The 23,100-nt window shown below is 45.8% G+C and overlaps 1 protein-coding gene across 5 annotated transcripts in view; it reads left to right on the forward strand.

The window, feature by feature from the left end:
- The window catches only part of usp28 (ubiquitin specific peptidase 28), an 83,638-nt gene extending 61,939 nt beyond the window's left edge, over positions 1 to 21,699 (forward strand). For 2 of the 5 annotated variants that reach the window (XM_072486484.1, XM_072486485.1), the window contains 8 exons: positions 4,873 to 5,040; positions 6,847 to 6,942; positions 12,492 to 12,670; positions 13,801 to 13,879; positions 14,744 to 14,823; positions 17,005 to 17,128; positions 19,584 to 19,779; positions 21,266 to 21,699. In XM_072486484.1, coding sequence (XP_072342585.1) covers positions 4,873 to 5,040; positions 6,847 to 6,942; positions 12,492 to 12,670; positions 13,801 to 13,879; positions 14,744 to 14,823; positions 17,005 to 17,128; positions 19,584 to 19,779; positions 21,266 to 21,441 — 1,098 coding nt within the window. In that variant the 3' untranslated portion in view covers positions 21,442 to 21,699. The remainder of the gene's footprint in view (positions 1 to 4,872; positions 5,041 to 6,846; positions 6,943 to 12,491; positions 12,671 to 13,800; positions 13,880 to 14,743; positions 14,824 to 17,004; positions 17,129 to 19,583; positions 19,780 to 21,265) is intronic. The other 3 variants (XM_072486486.1, XM_072486487.1, XM_072486488.1) reach the window with 3 other exon arrangements.
- The last annotated feature ends 1,401 nt before the right edge of the window (positions 21,700 to 23,100 follow it).

Consider the following 23,100-nt stretch of genomic DNA (forward strand, 5'->3'; position numbering starts at 1 on the left):
GAACCTAACCGTGCAAGGGAGGAAGTTTAAGAATTATCGGCTTTATGTCCTTCCCCACCTCTGCGCACCCACTTTCCTAGGGTTAGATTTCCAATGTAACCTCCAGAGCCTAACGTTCCAATTCGGCGGCCCTATACCCCCCCTCACTATCTGCAGCCTCGCGACCCTCAAGGTTGAACCGCTTTCCTTGTTTGCGAACCTCACCCCGGATTGCAAACCCGTCGCCACTAGGAACAGACGATACAGCGCCCAGGATCGAACGTTTATCCGGTCTGAAGTCCAGCGGCTGCTGAAGGAAGGCATAATCCAGGCCAGCAATAGTCCCTGGAGAGCCCAGGTGGTAGTTGTAAACACTGGGGAGAAGCAGAGGATGGTCGTAGACTATAGTCAAACCATCAACAGGTACACGCAGCTAGATGCGTACCCTCTCCCCCGCATATCCGACATGGTCAATCGGATTGCACAGTACAAGGTCTTTTCCACCATGGACCTTAAGTCTGCATACCACCAGCTTCCCATCCGCCCGAGTGACCGCAAGTACACGGCCTTCGAGGCAGACGGGCGGCTCTACCACTTTTTAAGGGTCCCATTTGGCGTCACTAACGGAGTCTCGGTCTTCCAATGGGAGATGGACCGAATGGCTGACCAGCACGGTTTGCGGGCCACATTCCCATACCTCGACAATGTAACCACCTGCGGCCATGACCAGCAGGACCACGACGCCAACCTCCGCAAATTCCTCCAGACCGCTAACGCCCTCAACCTCACCTATAACGAGGAAAAATGCGTGTTTAGCACCAACCATCTAGCCATCCTCGGCTACGTAGTGCGTAATGGAGTGATAGGCCCCGACCCTGAACGCATGCGCCCCCTTATGGAATTTCCCCTCCCCCACTGTTCCAAAGCCCTGAAACGCTGCCTGGGCTTCTTCTCGTATTACGCCCAGTGGGTTACCCAATACGCAGACAAGGCCCGCCCGTTAATTCAGTCCACTACCTTCCCCCTGTCGACAGAGGCCCGCCAGGCCTTCAGCCGCATCAAAGCGGATATCGCAAAGGCCATGATGCACGCAATCGACGAGTCCCTCCCCTTCCAAGTCGAGAGCGACGTATCCGACGTAGCTCTGGCTGCCACTCTCAACCAAGCGGGCAGACCCGTGGCCTTTTTCTCCCGTACCCTCCATGCCTCAGAAATCCGCCACTCCTCAGTGGAAAAGGAAGCCTAAGCCATAGTGGAAGCTGTGCGACATTGGAAGCATTACCTGGCTGGCAGGAGATTCACTCTCCTCACTGACCAACGGTCGGTAGCCTTTATGTTTGATAATGCACAGCGGGGCAAAATCAAGAACGACAACATCTTGAGGTGGAGGATCGAGCTCTCCACCTATAACTATGAGATCTTGTATCGTCCCGTAAAGCTGAACGAGCCGTCCGATGCCCTATCCCGCGGCACATGTGCCAACGCACAAGTAGACCGTCTCCAAGCCCTCCACGAGGACCTCTGCCACCCGGGGGTCACTCGATTCTACCACTTTGTGAAGACCCGTAACCTCCCCTACTCTGTTGAGGAGGTCCGAACAGCCACCAGGAACTGCCAAATCTGCGCAGAGTGCAAGCCGCACTTTTTCAGGCCAGATAGAGCGCACCTGATAAAGGCTTCCCGTCCCTTTGAGCACCTCAGTCTGGATTTCAAAGGCCCCCTCCCCTCCACTGACCGCAACGCGTACTTCCTCAACGTGGTGGACGAATACTCCCGTTTCCCCTTCGCCATCCCCTGCCCCGACATGTCAGCGGCCACGGTCATTAAAGCCCTCTGCGCCATCTTTACATTATTCGGTTTCCCCGCATACATCCATAGCGACAGGGGGTCCTCCTTCATGAGCGACGAACTGCGTCAATTCCTGCTCAGCATGGGCATTGCCTCGAGCAGGACGACCATTTACAACCCCCGGGGGAACGGTCAGGTAGAGAGGGAGAACGGTACGGTCTGGAAGACCGTCCTACTGGCCCTACGGTCCAGAAGTCTCCCAGTTTCCCGTTGGCAGGAAGTCCTCCCAGATGTACTCCACTCCATCTGGTCGCTGCTGTATACCACAACTAATCAAACGCCTCACGAGCGCCTCCTTGCCTTCCCTAGGAAGTCCTCCTCCGGAACGTTGCTGCCGACCTGTCTGGCAGCCCCAGGACCCATCTTGCTCTGAAAGCATGTGCGGGCACACAAATTGGACCCGTTGGTCGAGAGGGTTCATCTTCTCCATGCACACCCTCAGTAAGCCTACGTGGCTTACCCCGATGGCCGACAGGACACGGTCTCCCTGCGGGACCTGGCGCCCGCTGGAACCACACACACACCCCCCCAACACCAATCACCCCCTCCCTCCCGCCGGCGCACCCCACAGCCGCTCCCTTCCCGGGTGGATCGGTCCTCCTCCCGTGCCCGCCCAGGAGTAGTGAAACAGGAACAAACAGCGCAATGCTCCCAGAGACAACAGTGCCCGAGCCAGCACCTGCACCACCACCAGGGCTGAGACGATCGACAAGGACGACCAGGGCACCCACTCGACTCGTGGAATCCGGGTGACAAAGCAAAAATCTGTAAATAAGTCGGCCAAAATCTGTAAATAGTTAACTGTTGAGATCAAGGCATAGCCACTGTATGGAGATAAGTCCAGGACCAGCTTTGTAAACCCCTACCACCATGCGGCCCACCACCCCGCCGGGTTCCTTTTTAACAAGGGGTGAATGTGGTGGTATGTATTAGGGGTAGTACGGTACCTGTGATGCCGAGAGGCTATTGGTAGACAGACACTGGGTCCTGATTGGACCGCCTGCTGGCTCCACCCAGTAAGGCGGAGTATAAGAGCCCGGGTTCTCCCAGCAGCCGCATTCTGTAACTGAGCTGCTGGGGAACAAGTCTTGCTTAATAAAGCCTCGATTGACTTCATCACTTCTCGACTCGTGAATATTGTGCCACATGTGCAAAGTACCTTGAGGTATTTCTGAGGAATGTGACCAGGAGATGGATGAGCACCAGGCAAGTCCTAATGCAATGTGTTGGTACATCGAGATGGCACAGTTTTGGGGGATGTACATGGGAGCGATCAGGACCACGGGGCAATGAGCTTGCACAAGGGGAGTCATAGTTGAAGAGGGTTCCACAGTCCACATGAACCATCAGTGGAGATGTGTTTAATTTGTGTGTTTAGAACCATTTCAACAGGGATTAATGAGTGAGGGGAGGAGCTGACGTTATGTCTGACTACACCAAGGAGTCATATGGGTGATGAGCGAAGTCGAGCTGATCATCTAGTTCATTTCCAAGAAACATTGTTTGGCACAATCATTCAAATTGTCAGAGAGTTTACAGAGGCCTTTCGGCCCATCGTGTCTGCGGCGGCCATCAAATACCCATCTACTCTAATCCCATTTTCCAGCACTTGGCCCATAGCTTTGTATGCTGTGATGGTTCAACTGTTCATCTAAATCCTACCTAAATGTTGTGAGGGTTTCTGCCTCTACCACCCTTTCAGGCAGTGAGTTCCAGATTCGCACCGCTCTCTAGGTTAAAATGTTTTCCCTCTCTTCTCCTCTAGACATCCTGCTCATCCTGCCCATTACCTTAAACCTATGCCCCCTGGTTATTGACCCCCACTTCTAAGGGGAAAAGTTCCTTCCCATCCATCCTGCCTATGCCCCTCACAATTCTATACACTTCAATCAAGTCCCCCCTCAGCTTCCTCTGCTTCAAGGAAAACAATCCCAGGCTAACCAATCTCTCTTGATTGGGGAAACGCTCCAGCCCAGGCAACATCCTGGGGAATCTTCCTCTGGGCCCTCTCCGGTGTTATCATATCCTTCCTATAGTGTGGTGACCAGAACTGCGCACATTGTTCCAGTTGGGGCCTGAGCTGCGTTTTATACAGCTCCACCATATCCTCCATGCTCTTATATTCAGTGCCTCAGCGAATAAAGGTAAATATCCCATATGCCTTCCTAGCCACCTTAGCTACCTGTCCTGCTGTCTTCAGGGATCCATGGACACGTGCCCCATGGTCCCTCTAACCCTCTGTACTTCCGAGGGTCCTTCCATTCATTGTATATTCCTTTGCCTTGTTGGGCTTTCCTAAATGCATCACCTCACACTTACTGAATGTGTACTATGGCACCGTAACCCTTCACAACCCTGTCCTGGTGCCTATCCTTTATGTGTGAGCTATACAGTGGGAGCAACAATTTTGAGTCTATTCCCCATCTAACAATCACATGCATCTTTAAAACTTTTTTCTTGGGGATGTGGGAGCTGCTGGTAAGTCCACCAACTATTCCCTAATTCCCTCGGAAAACGTTTGGTCAGCTACCATCTTGAACCGCTGAGGTCCCTGTGGATTATAGCTTTTTGTAGCTCTTGGCTCAACTGAGTGGTCTCAGCCATTTGAGGGCAGTTTAGAGCCAATCTCATTGCTGTGGCTCTGGAGTCATACATAGGCCAGACCGTGTAAGGATGGCCAATTTCCTTCCCGAAAGGACGTTAGTGAATCAGTTGGATTTTTATTAACTTTATGGTCACCATTACTTCGAATAAATTCACAAGCAGCCGTGGTGGGATTTGAATTCCTCTCACCAGGTCATTAATTCAGGGCTCGGGATTATTCGTCCGGTAGTAACTGCAACACCGTTGTACCCAAACATAATGCACTTCTGCTCGAGGGGTGTGTTTGTATTTTAGCACCAATAGGTGCGCTCTGTCATGCCTAACTTGATTATCATTCTTACCTGCTTCTATCATCTTTTCTTTTCCTCTTCTTCCCTCCCTCCCTCCTGTTCACTTTCCTTTCTGCTCTTCCCCCATCACCCTAAATGATGGCTGAGCTAGTCAGACACAGAGCAGGAGACCAGGGACACTGCAGTGGAGCCTGAGCCAGAGCCAGCCAGAGAGCAAGTACAACAGCCTGAAAGCACTGCTACCCAAATCTCTGAGGTGGAGATACCTAATGTTGGGACGGTTACGGTTCGACACGATGCTGATGGCTACAATGAGGAGGTACCAAGTCAACGGGAGACCTTATAACCAGCTGAGAACATTAACCATTCTTTGCTGAAGGAGTATCTGTGATCCCTCAATTATCTTTTGAAGTGACTTAGATTAAAATTCAAAGAAGGTAGATCGCTCCTCTTAATTTTAGCACCACTGCGAATCTGTGGTGCCTTTGCCCCAGTGCTGACCCTGTGCAGTGTAGACCAGTGTAAGCCCAGCATGAGATTCCATCCTACAGGATGTATTCACTTGAGCATTGGTTTGGGGTCTTGGCTGTAGTCACACTGTAACTGTAGTGTCATTGTGAAGTGGAACTCTTTCATACAGTTACTGTGGTAGGTGATGCAAATGTGAAGCCCTAAATGTGTCAGAAATATACTTAAAAGTTGGAAAAATACTTCTTAAGATTATTGCAAATGCAAAAAAAAGTTTCTTTTGCGAGACACCATCTTTTTTTATTTTTAATAATGCCATATTTTACTCCAGTGCAAGGTACAATATGTTCACAGTTTGTCCCTCTCCACATGTTGTGCACCACTGGGCTTGGGACTTTTTCCTGCAACTTTATTATTGCCGCTCCATAACTTGACTTCTGTAAAGGGATAAAACTAGTTTGGGTTTTCACCCTGTCCAATTCCCCCTTCCCAACCCAACTTGTACCCTGGAATGTGCATTGAATTAATTAAATGCCTAATTTTCCTCAATATTTTTCCACAATGGCTCTGGAACGAATTAATATTTTGCCATCTTGTCACAGCGCATGTTAAGTCACGGTAAACAATGTTGTTGTATGGTCTTTTGAGTTTGAAAGAGCTATCTATTAAACCCCCCCCCTCCCCCAATTACCCTTTCCCTGTAATATTGCACTTATTTTCTTTCTGAAATAATTGTCCAATCCCCTTTGAAAAGCCACTGTGGAACTCTCATCCATTACTGTTTCTGGTAGTACAGAATCCCTGTGGACTCCCTTAGAATGTTGGTGCACTCCCTATGGAGGCGGGGGTGGGACTCCTCTAACTACTGGCCTGGTCTAGATTGCCACAGGAAAAAAAATTGTTAATAAGTCAACAGTACAGAAATGTGAAGAGATGGATATAGACGGATGCACATCTTTTAAGAATGTAGATGTCAGGATATGCCACGCAGCCCTGAAGCCTCTATCTATTTGTATTTATTTGTAAGGGCAGCACGGTAGCAGAAAGGGTAGTACGGTAGCGCAAGTGATTAGCACTGTGGCTTCACAGCGCCAGGGTCCCAGGTTTGATTCCCTGCTGGATCACTGTCTGTGCGGAGTCTGCACATTCTCCCTGTGTCTGCGTGGGTTTCCTCCGGGTGCTCCGGTTTCCTCCCACAGTCCAAAGGTGTGCAGGTTAGGTGGATTGGCCATGATAAATTGCCCTTAGTGACCAAAAAAGGGTAGGCGGGCTTAATGGGTTACGGGGATAGGGTGGAAGTGAGGGCTTAAGTGGGTCGGTGTAGACTCGATGGGCCGAATGGCCTCCTTCTGCACCATATGTTCTATGTTCTATGTAACTTCAGTTTTTCTTCCTTTCTCCATATCCTTACTTTCCGAGTAAACACCTCCCCTGCTTATAAACACTCAGCTGATTCTCAATTTATGTCCTTCTGGACAAGGTACTCAATATCTCAATAGCCCAATATCTCCCTCATTGCCATCCATGTGTAGATGCTGTTGATGAATGATTTTGTGGTGTGCGTTAAGACTTGGGTCCTATATTTCTCTGCGGTTTGATGACCTGTCTCTCTTTGTCTATTCCTGCTGTCTTTCCTCCTTCTGCCCTCTTGTGGCAGGAAATGTTAAGCCCGGCTATGCAAGGCATCATCCTGGCTATTGCCAAGTCCAGAGAAGTCTATGATCGGGATGGGGCCGAGGCAGGGTTCAGAAAGGTACATAATATTAAGTGCTCTGCGAGTCTTGTGCTTTGCTGTGAATGCAACTTTGCAGATGTTTTTTATGCTGATTTTCAGCCTTGGTTTTGTAAATATTTTGTGGATTTAATGTCTTCTGATATCTTCCAACTCCCCCTCCTCCTTTTATAAGCTCCTCATGCTGAGACAGTTTCCAACACAACCTTACAGCACAGGTGGAGGCCGTTCATCCTATTGTGTCCGTGCCAGCTCTTTGAAAGAATTATCCAACTAGTCGCAATCTCTCAGCTGTTTCCCCATGACCCGGCAAATGTATCGCCTTCAATCATTCAACCAATTCCCTTTTTAAAGTCACTTGTCTGGCCTCCACTTGCAAATACTGACCCAAGCAGACCACTGGATAGCAATCAGGGGCAGAAAAACTAAAAGCAAATTACTGCGGAAGCTGGAATCTGAAACAAAAACAGAAAATACTGGACAATTGTAGCAGGTCTGACAGCATCTGTGGAGAGAAAAGGGAGCTAACATTTTGGATGATTCTTTGTCAAATCCCTCTCCCAAGTCCCAATGATGTTGAAAGTGATGCTGTGGCGGCAACCGGCTAACTCCGCATAACCCATAAACCTGGAATTAAAACTGATACCTTCAACTCCAACTTGCATTTATAGTTACAAGTTATTTATAGTTCTCAAGTGCGTTATTCGACAAAATTCGACACTTAAGCCACTTAAGGAACTGTTAGGACAGGTGACCAAAATCTTATTGGCCAAAGCAATAGATTTTTAAAAAAATTTAGAGTACCCAATTTTTTTTTTTCAAATTCAGGGCCAATTTAGCGTGGGTCTACCCTGCACATCTTTGGGTTGTGGGAGTGAGACTCACGCAGACACGGGGAGAATGTGCAAACTCAGCACGGATAGTGACCCGGGGCCCGGATCGAACCTGGGTCCTCGGCACCGTGAAAAAGCAATAGATTTTAAGGAGCATCTTAAAAGTAGAGAGAGGCGGGAGAGGTTTAAAGGGGGAATTTCAGATCTTGGGGCCCAGTCTGCATTGGTGGAGCAATTAATATTTGGGGTGCTCCAAAGCTCAGAATTGGAGGATATCTCTGAATGCTGAAGGGGGTGGGACCATATGAAAATTAGCCGAGAATTCTAAAATTGAAGCTTTGCTGGATCAGAGTCGGTGCAGGTCAGCGAGCACAGGCGGTGATGGATGAATGGGACTTGGTGAGAGTTAGGAGACAAGCAGCAGGGTTTTAGCTCAAACTCATGGAACAAGGGTAGAAATTGTTGAAAATGCACAGTAGATTAATGGAATGGGAAAACACATTTAGGCGGTAACCCAGAATTTAATTTTATTATTTCAGTTTTCCAACATCTGTATTTTTATTTCCTTTTAGTTGTACCTCCCAGGCCAGTATAGCTCATTCCTAAACTGTGGGTAATGAATTTAACAAGTTATTCTGTGTAAGGTTGCACCATTGTTCTTGACCTTGTGTGACTATTAACTGGCACTGTAAATCTATTATTGCACCTCTTGAATGGGTGGTGGACTACTGACCCAGGCAGGGGCCACTCACTATCTCCGGGACCTGGTAATTCAGCCCATGAGTACATTCTACTTGTGTTTAAGTGTCTTATTTGATTGGTTGTCGTCTTTGAATATGGTGGTCCTGGAAGTTTTGGAAAGGGTCGCAGTTAATGGTAGATAATTTTGTGCCAACAACTTGAGGCACCTGCACATCGATGAAAATATTGATTTAAACTTTGCATTGTACACTAAAGTGACCCACAAAGGCTTGGTCACCCAAATCCTCTGGCCTGTGCATCTGTCGTGTTGCCTGAAATGGAGAACAGCAAAGAACCCGTGAAATGAAATTGCTCCAATAACAATCATGCTTTGCACTTCGAAATATGCATGATTGGTAACCATGACACCCCGCTGTCCATCCCCACTGTTTTGTTTGACTGATTCCCAGGATGTTTGATAGTTAGAAATAGGGCAAATGGGCTGTCAAATTAGGCAATGGTGTCACAGTTATAATATTTTCTGCCTACTTCAAACGATAGTGACATCTAAGGACTAAATTGCATCATTTTGTCAAACATTAGAAGATATTTTGAGCCATCAGTGCTATAATTTCCGCATTGCTAGTCTAGGCTTGGCCCTCATGAATAAAGCAGATTAAGAAGTGATGAAATGAGTTGATTGGGTAGATCAAGCGAAACTATTTCCTCTGGTGGATGAAGCAAAGTGGAAGGAGGCAGAGCATTAACGTTAGAACTCGATCGTTCAGAAATGATGTCAGGAAGGGGACATCACGTAAAGTGTAGTGGACCCCCTCCCAGAAACGTTTGAGGTTGGGAATCAATTGAAAATTGAGAGATCATTTTGATAGGTGTGGGTTTTGAGCATTAGAGAAACAAGGACAGCAGCCACGATCTGATAGAGTGGGGGAAATAGGCTTGGTGTTCACTGACCATGGAAACATTTCCAATGAATACAAGATTGAACTTTGGGAAATTAAATATTGAGTCTAATGATTCATCAGTTCTGCAAAGTTTGAAGGTTGTTTCCGCTTTGCACTGACCCAGCCTGTGTCACATGAATTGGTATCGAGGAGTTCACGGGACGTGAGCGTCACAGGCTGGGTCAGCATTTCTTGTTCACCACTGAGGGCACAGTTAAGAGTCAGCCACATTACTGTGGATCTGGAGTCACAGGTAGGCCGGACCCCAAGTAAGGATGACAGAGCCTGACTCTAGCCTCAGGCTGCACATGCAACTCCCAGCAAAGCATCTGTGCAAAGTGAAATCACTTTGTACAAACACAACAGTTGTAGCATGAATGAAATCTAGCTGGACTTTGACAGGGTCTCCCTTTCTCCGCCCATGCTGTTGGTAGTGTAATTACATTTTACACTCATTTAAATTAATGGGAGCCTTTTATTCTTTATGTGAGAATCATTTTCTCGAACCAATCATTCCAAAATTAGCACTTATAGTGAGTGATTACAGGCACCTATGATCACATCACACGCCTATAAACATCTTGAGGTGGCACTAATTCAATCCCATTAGGATATTAAACATGTGTTCTGATCCATAACAGTTATGATGTTAATTAATTTGAAGGAAAGTAACTAAGATACAGCTTCATTGCACGTTTTTTGACATTGATGTATCAGCCCTCTTAATTAGTGCACTGTCTTTAAGTGGCTTTACTTAAAAAGTTGGCAGCTTGTTATCTTGAAGCGAAAAAAAGCTTTCTGACATGTTAGAAGTTGGAATGTAAAATGATATGTCACTAAGACCAAGAGTGGGTGGCACAGCAGCACAGTGGTTAGCACTGTTGCTTCACAGCGCCAGGATCCCAGGTTTGATTCCAGCCTTGGTCACTTACTGTGCGGAGGCTGCAAATTCTCCCCGTGTCTGCGTGGGTTTCCTCTGGGCACTCTGGTTTCCTCCCACAAGTCCTGAAAGATGTGCTGTTAGGTAATTTGGACATTCTGAATTCTCCCTCTGTGTACCCGAACAGGCACCAGAATGTGGCGACTAGGGGCTTTTCACAGTAACTTCATTGCAGAGTTAATGAGTGATTAATAATAATAATTGTGACAATAATAAAGATTATTATTATAAGTTGTGTGCCAAATAAGAGTCCTAGATTGTAGGGTCTCTTGAGCAAAACAGAAAAACACAACTCGCTCTCTCAGCATCTTGAAGGCATGAACATCCCTTGGGCAGCACGGTGGCACAGTGGTTAGCACTGCTGTCTTACAGTGCCAGGGACCCGGGTTCAATTCCAGCCTTGGGTGACTGTGTGGAGTTGGCACTTTCTCGCCGTGTCTGCGTGGGTTTTCTCCAGGTGCTCCGGTTTCCTCCCACAGTCCAGAGCTGTGCAGATTGGATGGATTGGCCATGATAAATTGCCCCTTAGTGTCCAGGGATGTGGAGGTTAGGTTATGGGGATACGGGGGAATGGACCTAGGTGGAATGCTCTTTTGGTGGGTTGGTGCAGACCTGACATGCTGAATGGCCTCCTTTTGCACTGCAGGGATTCCATGGATTCTATATTCCCCTGTCAGGGGATACAGTCTCTGTATCTATCCTCACCAGCCCCATCAGAATGTTGCATGTTTCAGTGCGATCACCCCTCATTCTCAATAGAAAAAAGACTGAATTTACTCGGCCTATTATCATAAGGTAATCCAGGAACCAATCTAGTGATCCTTTGCTGTGCTACTTCCACCATATCGTTCCTTAAATGCAGAGACCAAAACTACACATACTACAGCTCACAAGTTAGTGATCTGTCTGGAGTCTTTTTATCGGAGTTCGTGTAAGAGCACTTCTACTCCCCAGCCCCACCTCTTGACTTGATCGGACCTATAAAGTAGCTGTGTTGCTTGCTGCACAACAGTTATGAACCCTCTCCACCTTTCCTATTTTAAGTTGGTTCATAGAACAGAGAAAAGTACAGCACAGAACAGGCCCTTCGGCCCACGATGTTGTGCCGAACTTTTGTCCCAGATTAAGAACAAATTAATCTACACCCCATCATTCTACCATAATCCATGTACCTATCCAATAGCCGCTTGAAGGTCCCTAATGTTTCCGACTCAACTACTTCCACAGGCAGTGCATTCCATGCCCCCACTACTCTCTGGGTAAAGAACCTATCTCTGACAGCTCCCCTATATCTTCCACCATTCACCTTAAATTTATGTCCCCTTGTAATGGTTTGTTCCACCCGGGGAAAAAGTCTCTGACTGTCTACTCTATCTATTCCCCTGATCATCTTATAAACCTCAATCAAGTCGCCCCTCAACCTTTCCTCGTAAGACCTACTCTCCATGCCAGGCAACATTCTGGTAAATCTCCTTTGCACCTTTTCCAAAGCTTCCACATCCTTCCTAAAATGAGGCGACCAGAACTGCACACAGTACTCCAAATGTGGCCTTACCAAGGTTTTGTACAGCTGCATCATCACCTCACGGCTTTTAAGTTCAATCCCTCTGCTAATGAGCTCTAGCACACCATAGGCCTTCTTCCCAGCTCTATCCACTTGAATGGCAACTTTCAAAGATCTATGAACATAGACCCCAAGATCTCTCTGCTCCTCCACATTGCCAAGAACCCTACCGTTATTCCACATTCATATTTGTTCTTCCAAAATGGACAACCTCACACTTTTCAGGTTTAAACTCCATCTGCCACTTCTCAGCCCAGCTCTGCATCCTATCTATGTCTCTTTGCAGCCGACAACAGCCCTCCTCACTATCCACAACTCCACCAATCTTCGTATCGTCTGCACATTTACTGATCCACCCTTCAACTCCCTCATCCAAGTCTTTAATGAAAATTACAAACAGCAGAGGACCCAGAACTGATCCCTGCAGGGTTCCTTGTGAGAGGTGGGGGGGGGGGGGGGGGCACTTGAGTATATCCCAGCATTTATTTAAAAACTAATTTTTAAAAAATCATTTTAGGTTTTCACCTTTGGAAATATTTTAGTGCTAAATTGTATCTTGATCTTTCTTCCCCCCCCCCAATCATTCCTAGGCATTCCATGAAGAGTACTCACGGCTGTTTGACTTGGCGAAGGATAAACCAACACCCCAGAATGATCCTCGGCTCCAGCACGTCCTCATCTACTTCTTCCAGAATAAAGCTTCCAAGCGGGTGATCGAGCGGACACTCCTGGAGCAGTTTGCAGATAAAAACCTGAGCTACGATGAAAGGTAGAGATCGATTTAACCACGCGTGTGTCAAATATTCAACTGCACCTTTCAAAGTCTGGTTCTCCACCCTTCATACATCATCAGCGGCTACAGTTTATATTTATACAGCAACGTAATAAAACGCCCCAAAGTGCTTCACAGGCTCGTCATAAAACGGAGTGTGACACCAAGCCAAAATGACCTAAGGAAGGAGAATGTGTTATTGTGCTCAGTAAGGGACATCGATGTTGGACTGGGGGTGATTTTCCTGGAGAGTTCCTTTCTGCACGTTGCTTCAGCATCAAGCTTGAAAACCCTGCAGTTTTATTGCCGGTTTGCATTTCATGGCAACACTAAGTACGTATAATGTCAACTCCGAGTTAGAGCTTTACTTCATTCCAGAGGTCTGCCTCTTTGGATTCAACCAAGTGACATTTAGACCATAACTGGTCAATAAAGCAAACTTGCTAATATTACTGGGAATGTGCATTTAGATTGGGTGTAACACAGCAGAGAGTCGTGACACAGTAGCACAGTGGTTAGCACTGTTGCTTCACAGCGCCAGGGTCCCAGGTTCGATTCCCGTTTGGGTCACTGTCTGTGCGGTGTCTGCGTGGGTTTCCTCCTGGTGCTCCGGTTTCCTCCCGCAAGTTCCGAAAGACGTGCTTGTGTGGTGAATTGGACATTCTGAATTCTCCCTCCGTGTAACCGAACACTCGCTGGAATGTGGCGACTAGTGGATGTTCACAGTAACTTAATTGCAGTGTTAATGTAAGCCTACTTGTGACAATAATAAAGATGTAGGCTAAGCCTTCGGATTTAAAAACAATTGCGTCAGGCCAAACCAGATTGTGAAATTTCCTGTTTCACACGCAATTCTTGAGGTGTTTGATCTTTTCATTGCAAGTTGCTGGATAGCTTCGTGCTGTGAACTGCTGCTACCCATTGGGAACTGTGTAAACACGATTAAAGTTAGAATATAAGCAACTGACAGAAATGACCTTACTCCCTGTTGGACGTGTCGGACTTCAGATCCCGAGGTGAAAGGAGACAGTCTAACCCACTGATTCTCAAATCAAAATGTATTTAACCATCTTCCAACTGGAACATTGCTCCAAAATGTAATCAACTATTTTGTGTTCAACTCGTAGGTCCATAAGTATAATGAAGGTGGCACAGTCAAAACTGAAGCTCATTGGACCCTCTGATATGGACATGCAGGAGTACAAGGTGCGACTGCACTAGCCTGTTGTGTGATTTCTATTGCAGAGATATTTTTATGCACTTTGACATAGAGCTGAAAAACAGCACTAGAAGCAGTTCAGAGAAGGTTTATTGACTGATACCAGGAATAGGCAGGTGGTCTTATGAGGAAAGGTTGGAGAGGTAGGAGTGGAGTTAAGAAGAGTAGGAGGTGACTTGATCAAAACGTTTAAGAGCCTCAAAGGTATTGACAGGGTGGATGCGGAGAGGATGGTTCCTCTTGTGGGAGAATCTAGAACTAGGGGTCGCCACTGTTGAAAAATAAGGAGTCGTTCATTTAAGACAGAAATGAGGATACATTTTTTTCACTTGAGGGTCGTGAGTCTCTTCCTCAAAAGACGGTGGAGACAGAGTGTTTGAACATTTTTAAGGCAGAGCTAGATAGACTCTTGATTATCAAGGGGATGTAAAGTTATCAGGGGTCGGCAGGTTTGTGGGGTTGAGGTTACAATCAAATCAACCGTGATCTTATTGAATGGCGGCGCAGGCATGGGGCCGAATGGCCTACTCCTTTCACTTCGTATTTTCGGATAGTGAGCATTGTTGCACGTGCATCCAGTATATCTGGGGCCCCAGATTTTCTGCTTTTACTGTAAAGTTCCTATCATTGTCAAGTAGTAAACCCATTTAAGAATCAGTACCTCTTGTTTCTGTCCTGTGTTTGGGTGGCAAATAAACCCTGGAGTTGCATATTGGCCGTATAAACATGCCGTCAAATGCAGCAAATTTGCACCCATTGTACAATGCCAGCAAACAGTGGCCGGGATTGGTCGGCTCTTAGCACCTTTTTTCATCACATTTCAATAATGTGGCTCCTGGTTTCATTTACAGGAATGGCATGAGGATTACAGTCTGTTCCGGAAGGTTTCCGTCTATCTTCTGACCGGGCTGGAGTGCTATCAGAATGGAAAGTATGTATTGAATGTTTCGAAAGCAGTGTGATTCTCTTTTGGAATGCTTGAAGAGTTAATTGTGTGGCCCGCGCCTTCCTGTCTAGACATACTGTGCCTCCCACCTCTTTGCAAGTAGTGGCACAAGCTGAATACAAGGCTGCGATTACGACACGGGGAATATCCAAACTTTTCCTGGGCCATAGGGGAATGGATTGTGTGATAGCGAGCCCCTGTAAGGTGGGGGTAGGGTGGGGGCATCATGTTAGGTAATTTGGACATTCTGAATTCTCCCTCCATGCAACAGTTCTGGCATCGGAATGTGGCGACTGGGGGCTTTCCACAGTAACTACATTGCAGCGCTAATGTATGTCTACTTGTGACACTAATAAGGATTCTTATTATTATGTAACCCAATCAACCATTCGAGCCCAAGACCACGCATCCTGGAGCTGAGCGCTGGTTTTCCCAGCCAGTCTTATAGTTTCTTATAAAAGCAAATTACTGCGGATGCTGGAACGAAAGAGAAAATGCTGGAAAATCTCAGCAGGTATGGCAGTATCTGTAGGGAGAGAAAAGAGCTAACGTTTCGAGTCCAATGACTTTGCCAAAGCTAATTTTCGAGCATTTTCTCTTTTGTTATAGATTCTTATACTTTGCCCATAGTTTATTCCTTATAGTAAATACTTTGTTTAGTTAGTAAACTTGGTGGTCGCCCATCTTTGAATGATTACATTGGCGATGAGGATCAACGGCAGCGCCTTCAAATTGCCACTAAGAAAGACGGAGCTCCCATTGTGCCAGTGGTCATGCCAGAGAACACTGTAGGAATATGCAGAGACTACAAAATAACAATAAACCGGACACCAAAAATTAGACATGTACCCAAAACCTAAACAGCGGGCTTGCATGCAAAGTTGGCTGAGGTCTTAACATGCACGAAGTTAGACATGAGCCATGCATACCAGAAGCTAGAACTGGATGAGGCTTCCAGGGAGCTGGTCACTGTTAATACACACAAGGGCCTCTGCCACTACGCCAGATTGCCGTTTGAAGTCTCGTCTGCTTGTGCAATTTTTCAACACACAATGGAGAGCCTATTGCAAGATTTGCCTCCGGTAGCCATCTATTTGGATGATGAGCTAATCATGGGAGCCACAGAAGAGGAGCACCCAACTAATCTGGAGAAGGCTTTAACAAGGCTTCATATCAGGTGGGGTGTGAGGAATTAGTAACTACAGCTTCCTACTTCTCCCAGTGATGAGATTCTCACAGGGTCAGAGATTTCTGTAAATTTATTTGGAAACTTATTTTTAATGGTGTAGCTAATCTACATTATTATTATTATTATTATTATTATTATCTTTCCAAAAGGCCTAAAGTAGAACAGGTTCATTGTATCCAAGGTTGACAACGTGTCCTGAAGTAGGGGGACAGTAAAGAATAAGGAGGTGCAGCAAAAGAGCTTGAGGAGCAATACAAGCTGCAAATAACAGTTGAGTGCTAATAAATATTAAGTATTCCACATTGGCCAAATGGAATGGCTGTCTTAAGTACACAATGAATGGGATCATGTTGGCACAGTGAGAGACAGAAAAAAAAGGACTTGTATTTCTGTAGCACCTTTCATAATGTCAGGATGGCACAGTATTTTGCAGCCAGTAAAGTACTTTTTGAAGTATAGACAGTGTTGCAATGTAGGAAATATTATAACCAATTTACCCACAGCAAGCTTCTACACACAGCAATGTGATAATGATCGTATAATCTACTTTAGTAATGTTGTTTGAGGGACGAATGTTGTCCAGACACTGGGGAGAATGCCCAAGCTCTTCACACAAGTACCGTGGGATCTTCCATGCCCCCAAGTGAGGGCAGATCTTTAACATCTCATTGGAAAGACAGCACTTTGCAGAGCGGCATCGCTTCAGTTCTTCCAGTAGAGTGTCAAAATGGTTTATGTGCCGAGGCTCTGAAGTGAGACACGCGTCTGTTAGATTGTTGTAGGTTAAAGAGTGTCACCGTGTTTACGGAAGAGATAGGATACTCTTGGCTTGAGATTTACCGGAAAAGGTGTACACCATAGGGCAGAGAACGGAGTGTCCTTTTCCTCTTCTCTTCATTCCCGGTTCTTCTAACCATGGTAGGTTCATGGATGTACTTAATGAAGTACTTGCACTAATATTTTGTATCTACTTATAGATGTCGTGAATCTCTGACTTACTTGGTTCATGCGTACCATAGCAATCTGAAGCTGCTGAAGAACGGGAAGAACAGAGGGATTGATGATACACTAATTGCATATTACAGGAGAAAGTGCCTTTTGGTCAGTCAATATTTTTTAGAAGAGGTATACCAAGTAAAATACATGGGGCAAGGTTTGGCACTATGGTTGAAAACTTTAGAAAATTGGGAAAATGCAACATCTGAATGAGAAAGGGCAGGTTAATGTTTCAGGTGTAGCCTTGTCAGATCTGAAATACCCATTGTTCAAAAAGTTAATCATGCCTCATCCACCAGATATCACTTGTGTGTTTCGAGTGTTTTCCAGTTCTATTTCAGATCTTCAGCTCTTGACATTTTTAATATTTTTGTTGGTGTCTGTGGTGATCTTTGAGGTTGACTTCAGGATGGAAAACGTAGTGTTCACAAAGACACTTGAAGCAATGTTCATCAACAAAGCTAAATTTATTTACACTAAAATTAATGTTTGACACTTCTTCCTATAATAAACAAATAGATGATATTAAACTACACTCACTCTAACTGTAACTTCTATCTTCTCTAGCAGTACTATGCACTTCACTCCAATCTCTTCTCCTTTACTCCACTCTCTCCCAGAAGCCTAAGAGTCGGTGCCTTTTATAGTACTGTCCCTAGCTCCATCTAGTGGCTAATTGTAACATGACATTAACTCTTCGCATGCTGTACATTTCTATAATGCCACAATGTGTACTGCTGTTGCTTCCCGCCAGTATCAGGGTGCTGAAAGAAGTCTAGGTGAGCTTCATGCATCCCGGGTACATTCAAGGCTTAGGCTGCAGCTCCTGCAGCTGAGCAGCACTTACAGCATCTCTGTCCCAGTCCTGAGCTGGACAGCAGCCAGCTCTTGTCAGATGCATCGGGACAGAATTTGCAGCCACCACCACTGCGGGTTTAATGGTGGATGCCTTTATTAATTAGTAAATCATCCAGCATCTTGTGGCAAGGAACCCTTTGATTTGGGAGTCACCACAGGTTGTTGCACCACTCGGCCATTAGCCTTGTAGAAATGTCAGCTCGACATCAACCTCCCATGTCTCTCAAGATGTTAGTACAGTAAGAAGTCTTACAACACCAGGTTAAAGTCCAACAGGTTTGTTTCAAACACGAGCTTTCGGAGCACTGCTCCTTCCTCAGGCGAATCTCAAGATGTTGATACAGTTGCATATTAATTGCCAATTAAACTCGTCATACAAAGTTAAGAGAGATACTTCTCACTTTGTAAGGAACATTTTACTGATGAGATACCACACTTGCCCCAGATAAAGCAATGGAATCTCATTCTTACAGGCAATAAAATATTGTTGGAGATTTTATAATGGAAATTGCGTTTTGCTTTTCTTTTGTCTTATTTTTTTTACAAATCTTTCTTTCCCTCGCGTTATTTCTCCCCCATCTAATTCTAATTTGACTTCTAACTTTCTATTTACTTCTTTGCCTCTTCCTTCCGCTTCTCGCATTTGTTAAATCTACTTTTTCTGGTGTGAAGTTGATTGAGAAAAATTCATTGAGAATCTTTGTGCTGGTGTTTTTGGGATAGGCCAATAACCGACAGTCCCGATAAATCCCAATGGTGATTAGAATAAACTCGCTACCTCGTGGAATAATTGAGACAAATAGCTTAGATGACTTCTGAATGAAATTAAATGGATACATGAGAGAAAAGGGAATAGAGAGGTATTCTGAAAGACCGAGATAAAGTACATAGAATGGGGGAAGACTTGTGTGGAGTATAAACTTAAGGAAAGTGCAGTTGGACCAAAGGCCTGTTTCTACGATGCATATTCTATGTAATGTGGCAACAGTTCTAAAGTGTTAACTTATAGCACAGAAGTTGGCCATTCTGCCCAGATCCATGCTGGTGTTCATGTTCCACAAGACGCCTCCTCCTACCTACCTCATCAACATAACTTTCTATCCCTTGCTTGTCTGCTCATCTAACTTCCCTTTGAATGCTCCTCACCTCAACCCCTGGTAGAAAGTTCTATATATTAGCTAGTCTGTGGATAAAGATAAAATCTCCTGAATTCCATTGAGGACTTCTAATTCTGGTCTTGTCTACCAGTGGAAGCATAATCTCTATCTCTACCCTGTCAATCTCTATTGGAATGATGAAGACCTCCGTCTGGTCAACCCTCAATCTTGACGTTGGCTCCCCAAAAAAGAGCCCCAACCTTTTCAATCTATCCTGATAGTTCTCCATGTATCCGTGAACACAAATACAGAGTGGAAGCCAAGGGCTCACGCAGGTAGGGAAGTCTACACCGTGTTTCCTTGGGAACAAACCACTCTTCTCTGAGTGGCTGGTCAGAGAGTGCTAGTTCAGCAGCCTAGAAGCAGGTATTTTGCCTGCTGTCTTTGCCAGGTAATAATCTGTGATGATAGACAAGTATCAGCAACACCAACAAAATGTGGAAAAGAAAACACAGCTGCCTGATATTGGAGGGCTGAACGCTTCATATAATGGTTCCATAATTTTTGCATTCCTTTCACTAATGATGTCACACCTACCATTGCAGGAGCTGAATGCCTGTGCAGCAGACCTGTTTGAAAGTGGCAATGAAAACGATGTAGCAGAAGGGTTTAGCATAATGAACGACATGGTCATTCCGTGCATGCACCTGATAGTCACCAATGAGCTCGCCAAGGAAGACCTGGCTGCGGTGGAGATGATGAGGAACCACTGGTGTTCCTACCTCGGCGAAGACATGGATTGTAAGTCTTTGTGAACCACTTGTTCTCAGTTGGATACTGCAGAGGGGAGGCCATTTGACCCAACACAACTGTGGAAGGTCTTTGGAAGAACTTTTCAAGTAAATATCCAATTCCCTTTCCGATGTTGCGATCCAATTTGTTCCCACCACCCTCTCAGACAACGCCTTCCAAATCATCAGAACCCATTGCATAAAATAACTCATCCGTATCCCACTCTAACTCTTTTGTCACCTGGTTGTCTTCCAGTTACTGACCCTCCTGCTGGAAGCAGCTCTGTCAATCTATCCTTGAAGACTCCCAATACTTTTGGGCACCTCTGTTCTGAATAAAGTGGGCAGTTGTTTTTTAGTCCTTGCTAGAATTTGGTGGTCTGGTCAACAATAGAACTTTTTTTCTTATGATCGTAGCTGTGAGGGGCATTACAGCTGATCTCAATCTTTTTTTGTTTTTATTTGTGAATTTCTGGTCATATTTGCTTTTATGATATATAATTTAGCCCCAAAGGGTTTTAAACCACAAGCTTTAATATATTGGCTAATAATGTTTTTATACAACCATTCTGCATTATTACAGTGACAACCTGGTGTCCAAGCATACTTCAAAGTGCTGTATTACTGGTGGAGCCATCTCTCTGATACAATGTCAAATCAAGGCCTCCTGCGCCTGCTGGAGTGGCTCGGGTAGATCCTGTGGCATTATGGAAAGAAGGGCAGGAGGTTATCCTAATTTCTTGGCCAACATTCATCCTTCAATCAACTGTAATGATGCACTTTCTGAGACTTCATTGGTGAACAGTGAACATTACAGTTGGGATTTATTTAGTGACCTTAAAAAGCAGTAGCATGTTTGAAGCTAATTCTAAAATACACACAGAACACAACATACTGTGCAGAAGGAGGCCATTCGGCCCATCGAGTCTGCACCGACCCACTTAAGCCCTCATCTCCACCCTATCCCCGTAACCCAATAACCCCTCTTGACCTTTTTGGTCACTAAGGGCAATTTATCATGGCCAATCCACCTAACCTGCACGTCTTTGGACTGTGGGCAGAGACCGGAGCACCCGGAGGAAACCCACATAGAACTCTGGGAGAACGTGCAGACTCCGCACAGGCAGTGACCCAGCGGGGAATCGAACCTGGGACCCTGGCGCTGTGAAGCCACAGTGCTATCCACTTGTGCTACCATACTGCCCAGGTGAGCTACTCCCCCTGGGGTGGTTCCCCACTGAGTCCCAATAGGTCACCCAGGCCGGGTGACGCTTACTCTGCTGTGTTGCCCTGAGGGAGACAATCACCACACCGACCATCACCAAAAACAAAATAACTGGCCATTCATGTACATACAAACTTGACTTCTATATTTCCCGGGACTTGTAACTTGTTGGATGTGAGTTGTTTTGGAGATGGCCTGAGAATATGTTCTGTTAACACAGGGCTGTTATTTATGCCCTACAAAATGCCTGAAATCTACATTTCTTTTACAGCCCGGCTGCAGGAGAAACTTACCGAATTCCTCCCGAGACTTCTGGACTGCTCTGCCGAGGTTCGAATCCTGAGAGAGCCACCAAAGATCCGCCCAAACTCACCCCATGACCTTTGCAACAGGTTTGCTGCAGTAATGGAGTCAATTCACAGCACATCGCCAGTCACCGTCAAATAGCTATTCCACCAGATAACAGCTCAAGATTGGAATTTTGAACACTGGACCCATTCAATTGTGCGGTCTTTGAGTCCCAAAGCCCCTCGCAAGCATTGATCCTGCAGTTAATTGTCAATCGCTGTTATCTGTTACATCAGGACTAGGGCGGGAGTGAGGGTGCAGAATAGCAATGGTTCTGTGAAATATTGCGTGCCTTTATTTTCATGTGACCTTTTATTTTGTATTTGTTGTGCAATAAAACCTTTTGTGTTTTATTTCCCTGCAGTGTGCAAGTACTTTTTTACAATTGCATGAGCATTTGCATGTTTTTGTTTAAAGATTAAATCTTGAAAGTGTGCAAACCACCACAGGAGGGTGGGGCAAACTGCTGGCAGAAATGAAAGCAACATACTTGTGGCAACTTTCCTCTGGTTTCCTCCCATAAGTTCCTAAAGATTTGTTAGGTGAATTGGACATTCTGAATTCTCCCTCCGTGTACCCGAACAGGCATTGGAGTGTGGCAACTAGAGGATTTTCACCGTAACTTCACTGCAGTGTTAACGTAAAGCCTACTTGTGACAATAATGATTATTCTAACAAAACATTGCAAGGCACTTCACAGGAGAGTTAGCAAACAAAATTTGACACTGAGCCACATAAGAAAATATTAGAACAGGTCCCCGACCGGCCGAATTCCCAATGGCGTATTTCTGATGTGGTCCTGCCGTTCGGGAAACTCACCAGGTGGCTGCGGACTCAGCCCGCAGCCGCCACAGTCGGGGGAGGGCCGTTCGGAGAGCAGGGGGGGGGCCTCATTCGGGACTGAGGGCTATGTGTGCGGCAGTCTGGGTCGGGCGAGCAACCGATCAGGGGCACTGTTTTGGCGGTCCAGATCCGCGGGCTGAGTCCGCCATGGAGCACGGCATGTCCGCTGGAGGCTGCCGCCGTGAACATGCGCGGCCTCTGACTCGGAAGTGCGGGGGGCCGTATCGGCAGCTGCGAGCTCCACGACAGCTGCCTGCTAGCCCCCAGCAAAACTGGGAATCTGTGGCCTTTTGACGCCAGTTTTCCTGGCGTAAAAGACCAGTTTTCACAACGGCATGGAGACATAGTCCCCAAAACAGAGAATCCAGCCCATGACATTCTAAAGACGGCTGAATAGTTAGATACTGAGAGGCTATTTCCCCTGGCTTGCGAGTCCTGGCTATCCTATGTTAAAACTATTGTTCAGTTCTGAACATTCTCCAGCAGAGGGTATTGCAAGCTTGCAACAGCAGATCGTTCTCAAGAGCGAGACTAATCCTTAAAATCAGCTTTTAATGGAATTCCGAAACCATCATGAAGTCAGTCGAAAATGACTGCAAAAATTTATTTTCACAGCAGCTCTCATTTAATTTCCGTGAAGTATTTTCTGATTTTTGGAATTTGTGTTTTTTGAGCAAGCTATCCAAAATCCCTTAATCCTAATTCATTTTCACAATTGAGGTTCGGTGCTTGCTGGATAGTGTGGCTTGGGATTGAACAGATTAGAAACTTTGTTTCTTGTTTATTTAATTTAAAAAAAAAGTTTAAATTGAACATACGAATGGCTGATAGAAGAAGACTTGCGAGGTTGAATAAACTTGGTTTGTTCTCACTGGAATGAAGAAGGTTGAGGGGCGACCTGAAAGGGGTCTACAA

Source organism: Scyliorhinus torazame, chromosome 21, assembly GCF_047496885.1.
Source record: "Scyliorhinus torazame isolate Kashiwa2021f chromosome 21, sScyTor2.1, whole genome shotgun sequence".
NCBI lineage: Eukaryota > Metazoa > Chordata > Chondrichthyes > Carcharhiniformes > Scyliorhinidae > Scyliorhinus > Scyliorhinus torazame.